At 38.7% G+C, this 11,783-nt stretch overlaps 1 protein-coding gene across 1 annotated transcript; it reads right to left on the bottom strand.

Moving 5' to 3' along the window:
* Positions 1 to 911: 911 nt before the first annotated feature.
* Positions 912 to 11,472, bottom strand: iqce (IQ motif containing E; the record flags this gene model as incomplete). The annotated part of the gene is given in 19 exon segments (XM_024259867.2): positions 912 to 1,746; positions 3,061 to 3,131; positions 3,225 to 3,316; positions 3,657 to 3,740; positions 3,819 to 4,092; positions 4,966 to 5,073; positions 5,180 to 5,409; positions 5,502 to 5,557; positions 5,771 to 5,919; positions 7,051 to 7,091; positions 7,916 to 7,988; positions 8,073 to 8,143; positions 8,226 to 8,276; positions 8,348 to 8,461; positions 10,437 to 10,507; positions 10,701 to 10,850; positions 10,931 to 10,976; positions 11,082 to 11,123; positions 11,422 to 11,472. Coding segments are annotated over 19 exon segments (1,899 nt in total). The 3' UTR covers positions 912 to 1,621.
* Between the last annotated feature and the right edge of the window lie 311 nt (positions 11,473 to 11,783).

Below are 11,783 nucleotides of genomic sequence, written 5' to 3' on the forward strand. Positions count from 1 at the left end.
CATTTTTAAAACATTGATGAAAATAACTAGAGATGCACTCTATTAGGATTTTTTGCCAATATCCCACATACTTATATTTTTTAATTAGTACTGGCTGATATTACAGCTGATATTCGAATACAGATGTTGCATCAAGTCTTTCCTGTTATTGAAATTAAGAAAAGAAAGTTATTAATCCTAAATAAGAGTATATATCCTGCTGTCTTTCTCACTGAAATGTTTAAATCTAATTGCTCGTTTAAAGTTTTAGAAGAAGTCTTTGGTAAATGCAATCATTTAATTTTCATACAATTATCTGTTGATCCAACAATAGGTAGTAAGAATACTCATGTAAGAAAAGTAATTTGATAATAACAGCTTATCTTCATAAATCTATTCTATACAGAATAAATAACCTGAGTTTAACTTTGAAACAAACTGCTCAAGGAAGTGTGACTTTGTAAATGTAATATGTTAATACTGCAATAAATAGCCTTTTTTGGTAACTTTGTACTTTGCACTACTTTATAATGTATTACATGTCTGATATAAACTTTTATTTATAATTTAGCTGAAATATAGATTGAGATGGGCCACTTACAACACATTATCATATAGACCATACTTTATAGATGAGCCCTGACCGAGAACACGACTTATCTGGGATATCTAAAAATTCGGATTCTCTTAAAGTTTTTTTTAATTTTTAAACACAAAATATTCTTAAACTTTGTGAGACCAAAAACAATTGATACAAAAATAAAGGATTTGCAATAGAATTACAAACTAAATTTTGTGAAAAATTCACATGAATAAACAAAATAAAATAGAAAGTGAATATAAAACTAAAAGAATACAAAAAAATAAAAGCTGCATTAAGCAATAAGACAATTCAAGATGAACAGCTTTTAAATAAGCACATTAAAAGAGGATTTTTTGTATTGAAAATCAGCAATTTTATTGAATAAATTTGAAATAAATGTTTACAAATGAAGAAACATGCCATTTTATTCTGTCCCTCCATACCTGTGATCCACCTTAAAGCACATCTCTCCATCCCTCCACTGATTATTCAGTATTGCAGCAGAACCATCTGAAATGCATTCACAGTTTGGCTTCATAGTGCATCAGCTGGGAATCACCTCAAAAATCCACTTCCATTTTTAGGCATTAGTGTCTTGAGGTTTTATTGGTGTGAAAGGCATTGAAATTTCACCCAAAAGTACAATAGTTGAAGGATTTCGGCCACATGGGTTACAAAAGTGTTTTACTAAGGTTAAAGTGAATTAAAAGGCCAAATAAAGCAACGACTGGCACTAGTTTAACAGAGCTATTTGGTTAAAAAAAAAAATGCAGTTAAGGAGTAATCAGTATTATTTACAAATATTCTCCTTGCAGCTATACATCACTCCAGAGTGCATAGATATTGTATTTTGAGATTGCTTTAAGATCAAAATATGTGCCTGAATGAGCATCATTTCAAAAAGTAATTCAGCCTCCAAGTTCTTGTTTATTACTGTAGGAGGGGCGTGACCACATTCACATAGATGGAAATCATTTATGCTCTTTAAGGTAAAGGATGGGGGATGACCTGACACTTCTAGACAAAACTTCCCTGAAGAACCTGCATAAGCTGAAGGTTTTATGTCATCAAGACGTTCCTGCTTCTCATTGGACGTGACGGAGACACAATGATGTCATCTGAGTCATCAGAATCGGTGGGGGGGTCGTGGTCAAAAGCAGCTGCAGGCTGAAGATCTTTCAGAACTGTAAAGACATAAACAAACTGGGAATGAACTCTTTTGTTTTTAAACCAAAGTAATAAATAAGACTGTCCAAAATGCTTTTTCAGAGAAAATAAAAGAATGCCACTTTGTCAATATTAAAAGACAGAAAATCAATAGAACAGAAAAACAGTTTTAAATATTATTGACAATTGAGTTGGCGATGTATTGCGACACTTCATTTGGTGATACTTGTAAAAATGTAAAATGCAGACATGGCGATATTCAGTTAATTATTTATGGGCGTCCTTCAGCGTTTTAATTTTGCTTTCCACTATTTTTTTCTTATACTGAAAAATATTTTATTTTGGAAATCAGAAAATGTTGGTTGTTCCCTTTAAGAACAAATATTTCTTAATTTACCAATAGAAAAGTGTAAAGGCAACTTGTATACGAGATACAGTTGCAGTGCTTAATATTGTCATCATTACAAAAATTAAGTTTACCTTTATATTATCGTATTCATATTTAGGAAGAATTTTTTAAAGTCATATCCTTAAAAAAAAAGTTAAAAATTGTTCAGGTACAGTCCTGGGATTTATCGTGATACATATGGCATCGTGAGCCAGGTATCACATGTATCGAATTGCTAGACTTTTTCCAATACAACAAATGTATTTAACCTTTTCAGAAGGATTCATCTTCAGTATAGAGTACAGTATAGAAGTTTTGCCTTTAAGCCAAAGTTTTAGCAACAAACTCTCAGCTGCAGTTTAAGCTGTAAGATCTACAATTCAGATTCTTTGAAGTGAGCAGAAAACCACACTAAAGCAGGGGCAGTCGAGCAGGAAATGTGCTGATGTTGCTGTTCTGCCCTGCGCTCCTTAATGCAGATTAAAACTCTAGAAAAGGATGAGCAAAGATATGGGAATTGAAAGGGGGAGGGGGGCTGAAACCTCAATAGTGTCATGGCTCTGGACGGCAGAAAACTATAGATCTTTAAGGGTCATAAGAGATAAGCGCGTTGCTCGGCCGCAGGTCTGCTGAGTGCCCTCATTCAGCTGCTGCAGAGGAGAGGGCCGCTCGGGAATGAGATCAGCATGTCAGCTGGATCCATCACTGCTCATAAAGGTGTCAGGGGAAAAATGAAAAGGAATGTTCAGGGTCTAAGTAGGTCAATGGGTTGGAATTGCCCACATCAGTACTTAACAAGCTGGAATCCTGACTAACGTGCTGAAATGTGTTATTGATTTTCATCTAAACATGTTGAGAATGCAGGTTTTAAACCTGAAGAAAGTGTATTGTATCCTTTTTTTATTTAATTTGCACTCAGAACAGAGAATTGTCTGAACTATACCTGGTTTTACGGGTCGGCTGAAGTCGGCTCTTGCTTTAGTCTCCGCAGAAGAAGGCACTGCAGGCCCTGGGCTATCGGACAAATAAAAACATGACTCTGCAAACAGTTGGCGTTGCATCGATTGTTTTTTTCTTTATTTATTTTTTTGTGCATAAATGAGTCACCTCTTCATCGCAAGAGTCCGAGCCAGATGCCCCTTGAATGCAGCTTGAATCACAGTGACAGAGTCGGCTTCATGGTTTCTTTCTCTTCCAGCCTGGGAGCAGAGGAGGAGGAGGAGGAGGAGGAGGAGGAGGAGGAGAACGCCATGGAGAAATGAGGAAGTTGTTAACATGACCCTCAATAAGGATTTTATACAGGTTATATAAGCACCAGCCTTTTTTGTTCACTTTGCGTACAAAAGTACATCTTATTTAATCTAGATTCTAGATCTATTTTTGGAGCTTAATTCTTAAGCTTTAAGTAATTTGAAGCTAGAAAATAATAGTTTTTTTAGATTTTAAGAAGATTAGTATCTCAGAAATCACCAGAAATATTTAATTAATTGATCAAACCGTGTTTCTTAACCAACATAAGGAGGTGAGTGTGTCAGAAACCTTGCTATTGTCTCTCAGCAGGTTCTTCAACTGTGCTGCTCTCATGAGATGACCTCTGAGCGCTGACTGCAACATCACAGCATCCTTCAGAGAGAACACAGAAACCATCAGACAGTGTCTGGACGTTTCTTACATAACACTTCCTCTCACGTGTTTACAGACCCTCTGTTTGTGCCGTCTCCAGTTTGCCTGAATCACCGCGGCGGCTTCTTCTTTTATCTTCGCATTAGTGCTCAGTTTCTCGTCTTTTTCAGATCCCTCCGTTTTACATCCTGTGTCCCTCTGCTTCCCTTCTTCCTGGCCCGCTCTGCAGCTCTCCACCTCCGCCTGGCTGTTTGCAGCTGTGGGAGGAGGGCAGGAGTGCGCCGCCTGTGCAAGTTTGCTTCTATCCTCCTCCAGAGTCTGAATCTTTACCAGCAACAGCTCCAAGTCCCGCCTGGGGAACGATACAAAAAAGACACTGAAATTAAGCAATTTAGCTTTGGGGCTTTTTTTGTTTCCTTTTTCTTTTGACCTATTGTAAAATGTTGTCTTTTAGTGATCAGAAGTGCAACTTTATGCTTATTTTTTTTTTAAAACATATCCTCCATTATTGGAAAAATGCCACAAAACATGTTAAAAACAGTGAAAACACAATCTGAGTCTTTAAAGACACTTATCCTGCCATCCATTGGAAAGACCAGATATTGTTTTAAAAAAAACTAATACGATTTCAGCAAAACATTAAAGTTTAGTGTTGAAATTAAGCATTTTTACTCACTAAATCAGGGGTGAACAAACTACAGCCCAGGGGCTACATGCAGCTACTTAACCTGCCTCATCAAACTGGAATAAATTATATTAACAATCTTACTAAATGTGTCATTTTTCCAGAAATGCTGGTGTCTAACCATAGATGATGCACTATAAATACATTGATGTTTAGATGCAGAAAGTTAGTCTGCATAAATGTGGAGTTGGAAGATTGTGTTGTTTTCTAAAGTGTCTTTTTTGAGCCTTTTCTCTGATGATTCCAACACCACATGAAAGCAGTATTTCTCTAAATCTGATTTTCCCCTAGTGGACATCAACCTATTGGTACAATTAGTGGTAAAATAAGGATAAAAGTCACAGTTTTGAAATAAAAATCCAAAATGTTCTTTTTTTAAATAACAGTTGCAAGAGAAAGTATGTGAACCCTTCGTGAGTACAATTTTTTTTTAAACTTGCAGTCCTTCAGAATAAAAGTTTTAAGAGAATTACTGTATATAGGAATGTTATATATTTCTAATTTTATTATTTTTTTAAACAAAGTGTAATATAAACATACTTGTGCTGTTCTTTCTCTTTTTCAAGTAAACTTTTCTGCTCAGCTTTCCAAAGTTCTGCTTCTTTCTGCAGCTCTTCTTGCTTTGCTTTAAGCTGAGTCAGCTCATCTCTGGAAACACACAACAGAAAAAGGATATCAAAAATGAGCATGTTTTAAGCGAATGTTTTTATGTTTGTCTGACATCACACCAACACGTGATCAAGCTGTCACTCACTCTTTAATCGCCAAAGTCTCCTCCATCTCTTTTCTCTTCCTCTCTGATTGGTTGAGACGTTCCTTTAGATCAGCAATCGCCTCCCACTCCTCAGTGATGGTTCCTACGGAAACTCTTGCCTCTGTTGCCATGGTGAACGTCGGGTTCTCAGCGAGAGGGATTTGGATCTCCTGATCCAATCGGCTGCTCAACTCAGCTGACTGGGCGTGTCTTCTGCTCTTTTCAAGCCTCTGATAAGAGGAGAGGGGGGTCTGTCAGTGACAGAGCTTATGAAGCAACAATCCAAAACAGACACGAGCACAAGCTCACAGAACAACATCACCTTCTCAACCTCTAGCAGCCTCCTCAGAATTCTCTGCTTACTCCACTCCCTGTAACCTAGGAGAGAGGGTCAAACATTATTTCTGCACCAAGCATGAAATACTTCAAGATTAGGTTTGGTCTATTTTGATTTTTCAGCATTTGCCTCCTATAGTTGAAGGATACAAGCGGAAAAGTAAAATAAAACTGGAATGATATGTGTATGTATAAATTGCAAGAAAAAAAAGAACCTTTTGAATATCTTAGCTCCGTGACTCAGACATTGACTACCTTTAAGTCCAGGGGCGAGGCTGTCAGTGTTGAGCTCTTCTTTAAGCGCTGCGTTTTCATGCTGAAGCTGCTTCAGGTCCTCAGACAGGCGATGGACGGTGAAGTTCAGAGCCTTCTGCTGCCTCTGGGAGCATTTACTTTCAGCTCGGCTAATGCAGACACAGAGTACAACTTCATGAAGGACTGCTAGTTCACTTTTACACTTAATAGACAATGCAAAATGTTTAAGTTGTGACAGGAAACAGTTTCCAACTGTCTAGATTTCATACATTCATGTGTAATTTTGAAAGTTACCCACTAAACAGTTACTAACTCGGTTACATGGACCCAAGTAATCGGAAAAAATGCCTGATCAGAATAAAAATGTGTCATGTAAACACGCCATTCGGAATACTGATCAGACTCATTCGGATCCAAATTTTTGTCGATCCGATTGTGGTGCTTGTAAACAATTTATTCCGGTTCTGTGTCATTACTGCGCTGGAGTTTAGGTAACGCGTGGCGCTCCAGAGGAAACTTTGGAGTGCAAACAGGACCGGCCAGCTGCTCTGCATGAGCGAACAGTATCTCTGAACAGAACGACCTGACTCCTAGCTTCATGTCTGTGGCTTAGGAGGAGGCTTTGGATCGCATCGGCATCTCTGCAAGAAAGAGCCGCCGGACTCAGAAGAACCATGTCTCCCAGGAGAACTGTCTCCGAGCGGCTTAAGATCGGTGTATGAGCTGACAGAGTGTGGAAATGCTGCTCCACACAATCCCGAGAAACCGGGCAAACAATCAAGTGAATTTGTTTTTCCAATCGTGTCCAGAGAAAAAAGGCCACATATTTATGTGCAGCCATAATGCACATTCCGGCATCGCCTGCATGCACTTTAAGTGCATCCCAGGCTAAATGTTGTTGGCACATATTAAACTAACCTTTCTTCCGCGTCTGTGTGCCCAAGAATAAAGGACTGGCTGCACATATTAAGAAAATTATGGCCAGTCACTTTAAACCATAATAATACTACTAGGGGAATATATTGTTATTTCTTCTTCTATGGCTGTTTCCGGTATTTCAGAAAGTTCTGCGCATGTCAAAATGATTTATGTGATGTGGCATTTGTAGACATTTGTTATAATCTGATAAAGTTTTTAGGGCCCATGTGTAAAGTTCAATTCTAATCGATCTTTGATCCAATGAAAGACATCTTGTGCATGTAACCGCAGCTACTGCGGCTTAATGCCTGAAATTGGAGTTGCCGAGTGAGAGAGGTGTTTCGTTTTTGACTTTTGCCCACCTTTTCTCTGCTGTTTCCAGAAGCATCTGCAGCCTCTGTATCTAAAAGACAGAGAAGCATCTGTTGAGCATTTTCTTCACCACAGTCCTGTTCATAATTTCAGCAAAACCCAAAAATGTCTCTGGAATTGATCAGAGTCCATCTGACATTAGGCCTGCACAGTAAATTGAAATGCACGTCAATGCAATGTCAGCCAGAACAATACATGTATCAAAAAAGACGGCGTAAATTGCAATAAATGGTTATCTTAAATGTTTACAACAATTTTATGACAGCTTGAAGTATTTAACTAATCAAATAGAGCATTTTATGTTAGATGTTGGCCTCATATGTAGAGATGGGTCGTTTAGAGTTTAATTTAAGTTATGTTGAATTTTATATGAATAAAACTGTTGCGGTGAAATGAAAATGATGTATTATTTTTTACTTGTTTGTTTTGTTATTAGTTCATGTATTATAGGTCATATTTTCATTGCAATATAGATCACTACTATCACACATTGAAATTTTTCCTCATACCTTAAAACGTACTGTGCTGGCTTTTTAAAGTTGGTCAAAAACTGGCTTCTAAACAAAGCCTGAGGAAGCCTAATGTTGATCTCTGAGGCACAACAAAACTCAACAAAACAAAAAAGTAATTCACAGACTATTGAGCCATTTCTCCTTTAAACATGTCGCAGACAGGCTTCCAACATAGTTCCATTGGCTGCACTGCAGCAATATTACTGATGTTTGTGTTGACACCTAAAAAATCAGCTTTTCTTCAGCTGAAAATAATTATTTGACAAATGATTGCTAAAACATTGCAGCACTACCTACACTTTGAAAGCTGCTTTACAAAATAGAACCATAAATGTACATGTACCTCCTCAGAGTATGTTTTTGCTTTGTTCTTTAGTTCTTCCAGGTTTGTGGTTCTCAGTTCACTTTGGAGTTTACTGGGGAAGAAAAAGCAGAAAGCTAATAAAACTGATGCTGCTTTACAGAATAATGAAGCTAACATACATGAAGGAGCCCTTTACCATAAGGCGTTCTCTTTTTCTCTACACTGCTGCTCCAGTTTGAGGATTCTCTGCTTCAGGCCATTGAGAACCTTCACAAACACAGTTGATTTCATAAATCTGCTTGATCCAAAACCATTTCTCCTACCACCAACAACTTGAGCATGCACTCACCACACTCCCTTCTCTTTTCTTATCCACTAAACTGCGAGTGAATTCAGATCCCTGCGAGAGAAGTAACGTTCACTGAAAGGTTTCACCAAAATAAAACAGAAGAAATAATGATCTATCAGTACTTTTGTGGGATCCAACAGTTCTTCAATCTGTTTCTCTCTTTTGGTGATGTCTTCCTCCAGGCGTCGCAGTTTGGCTTTCATTTGCAGTTTGTCAGAGTTCTGAGCCTGGAGGCTCTGCAAGAAGACAAGCATCAAACCTGAAGGTCAGGCTCATAAAATACTTAATTCTGCGAGATCCATCCATCCATCCATCCATCTTCTTGACCGCTTCTTCCCTTTCGGGGTCGCGGGGTGCCGGAGCCTATCCCGGCTACTGAAGGGCGAAGGCGGGGTACACCCTGGACAGGTCGCCAGTCTGTCGCAGGGCCTCAATCACACACACATCCACTCTCACATTCACACCTAGGGGCAATTTAGAGTCACCAATTAACCTATGAAGCATGTTTTTGGACGGTGGGAGGAAGCCGGAGTCCCCGGTGAAAACCCACGCATGCACGGGGAGAACATGCAAACTCCACACAGAAAGGTCCCAGCCGGGAGTCGAACCGGGGCCTTCTCGCTGTGAGGCAAGAGCGCTAACCACTTGCGCCACCGTGCAGCCCTCTGCGAGATCCAATTAAGCAAAATAACATACAAGAGAGGTTCAAACATTTACTAAATGAGAAAGCATAGTTACTGCTTTTTTATGCAAGAAATTAAAATCCAGTCACCAGTGTTGTATAGTTGAACAGCACAGATTGTTGTCTCATGCCTCATCTTGGGAGAAAACTACATTTTGCACTTCATAACTAACACCTTATTTATTTATACAAGAAGAGCTCAAAAAGGTTTTCTTCACATACATTAAGGGGTCTGAAATTTTCTTCGTAGGTGTGTGTCCACTGTGAGAGACATGATAAAAAATGGAAATCACAATATATGATTTTTTAATAGTTTATTTGTATGCTACTGCTGCAAATCTATCAGCTAGAATTCTGACCCTTAGTCCGCCTTTAAGTGGCTCACCTCCACCTCACTTTTATCCTAAATTAGAAGCACCTATTTGCTGTCATTAGCTGCATAAAGGCACCTGTCCATCTCATACAATCAATTAGACCCCAACCACTTATATGACCAAAGAGCTGTCCAAAGACAACATTGAAGACCTCCATAAGGCTGGAAAGGGTTACAGGGCAATTGCCAAGCAGCTTGGTGAAAAAAGATCCACTGTTAGAGCAAATATTAGAAAATGGAAGAAGCTAAACATGACTGTCAGTCTCCCTTGGACTGAGGCTCGTTTCCAAGGTTACTGATGGTAATGCAGTAAGACGTCTTGGTTTAAAATCAGAAGGCTCCCCTGCATAAACCAACACATGTCCAGACCTGTCTTAAGTTTGCCAGTGGCCAATTGGATCCAGAGGAATCATGGGGGAAAGTCATGTGGTCACAGTTTGGTCTTAATTCCACTCCACATGTTTGGAGAAAGAAGAATGATGAGTACCATCCCAAAACAGTATCTTTACTGTTAGGCATGGGGGTGGTAGCATCATGCTATGGGGTGTTTTTCTGCACATGGGACAGAACAAATTCAGTGTTGTAAGGAGAGGATGACGTTGGCATGTATTGTGAGATTGCAGGAACAACCTCCTTCCCTCAGTCAGAGCACTGAAGATGGGTCATTGCTGGGTCTTCTAACATGACAGTGACCCAAAGCACACAGCCAGAAGAACCGAGGAGTGGCTCCGTAAGAAGCATATCAAGGCTCTGGAGTGGCGTAGCCAGTCTCCAGACCTAAACCCAACAGAAAATCTTTGGAGGGAGCTCACACTCCTTGTTTCTCAGTGACAGACCAGAAACTATACCGATCTAGAGAAGATCTGTGTGCAGAGGGGGCCAAATCCCACCCTGCAGTGTGTGCAAACCTGGTGAAAAACTACAGGAAATGTTTGACCTGTGTAAACAAACAAAAGCTACTGTACCAAATGTTAACATTGATTTTCTCACTTATTATCACTTGTTCACTTATTTGCAGCAGTACCATACAAAAACTCTATTTTAATGTCATTTCCAGATTTTTTTTAGATTTAGATTTTTTTTTAGATTATGTCTCTCACAGTGGACCTACGATGTTCAAATACTTATTTGCCTCACTGTATATTGTATTAGTTACCTTCTTCAGGTGAATTATCTCGTCATGCATGTCCTCCTTGTCTCTATGGTCACATCCACCCAGAAAATAACCTTAAACAGAAACCAACGAGGATCGGGTATTATTACATAAGTTATTAACATAAGACTGGTGATGCCCTCTATTGGACTGATTAACTATTAAATAAATGCCAATTACAGAGGCTTGAAAGTACAAGAGGAAACGTTTCTTAGCAATAGCTAACGAGTAAAATCTTCAACAAAGCACTTTGTTTGTGGAGCGTACCATAACCGTTGCTGAGGGACGTGCAATGACCCGGCGCGGCCGTCCCAGGAGCGTCTCCTCTGGTATCACCCAAAGAGCTCCTTGGAAGTCTCCAGGCTCTCACTGCAGTCCTTCTGGAGTTCAAAGTCAGACTGGAGAGGTATGGAGACCCTATAAGAACACAAAAAATACATTTATATTGACTTTTCCACATACAGAAGTGCAAATGGTTTCCCTTAAAGTGGTCTTACTTGGAGAATGTGAAGGCTTGCCACAGGATTTTTTCCTCCATGTTTTCTGACAAATACAAGGTGTTGAAGCAGAGGGAAGGTGCATTCAAATGCGTGTGAGCAGAAAATTGCTTTAAGAATAACACAACAGCTGAAATATAAAATATGATACCTTTTCTGAGATATCAACTTGCAAAGAGAAATCTTCCTCAGCCTAAAAAGCAAAGAAATCTTATTGTTAGCATTAACTTAAAAAAATTGAAAGTTAAAGACTCTTGTAGTATATACCTCAATAGATAACATTTTTAAAAAATATTTTAAATCCAAATAAATGTCCAGAATAATAACAAAGTATGGCAGCTTGCTTCGAGATTCAGTCATTAAATCCCCTCATTTGAGTTTAACAAACAGTAATTACATCTAATAAAACATTTTTACGTTTTGAAAGAACAATATTTCAAAGCTTTAAGCCAAAAAAGTCGTATTTTACAAAAGAGAAACAAATATCTTACCAGCTCCTCGCAGTCTTCATCTGTTTGAACATCACTTGCATCCTGAGACATCTTTAGCAAATGAACTACCGTCGAAGGTGCTAAACAGTCGTTAGTTTAGGCTTAAATAATATATAAACTTTTTCTTTTTGTACATATCATTTTATAAATTGCTCTAAGTAGTTTTTTCTTATCATATAAACAAAAAAGAAGAACCAAAGAGAACGCTAGCTATGCTAAAAGGTGAATTCTTCGTGAAGAACATCGCATATTTTTTCAAGCTAGTGACCCGCGTGCGAGCTAAGAAGCCCCGTTCGCACCACTTTGAGAAGTCCTCTAAGGAGATGTTGTCCTCCCCTAGCAAATGTTACTTATTTCACAGC

This window comes from Oryzias melastigma, linkage group LG1 (genome assembly GCF_002922805.2).
Source record: "Oryzias melastigma strain HK-1 linkage group LG1, ASM292280v2, whole genome shotgun sequence".
NCBI classification, from domain to species: domain Eukaryota; kingdom Metazoa; phylum Chordata; class Actinopteri; order Beloniformes; family Adrianichthyidae; genus Oryzias; species Oryzias melastigma.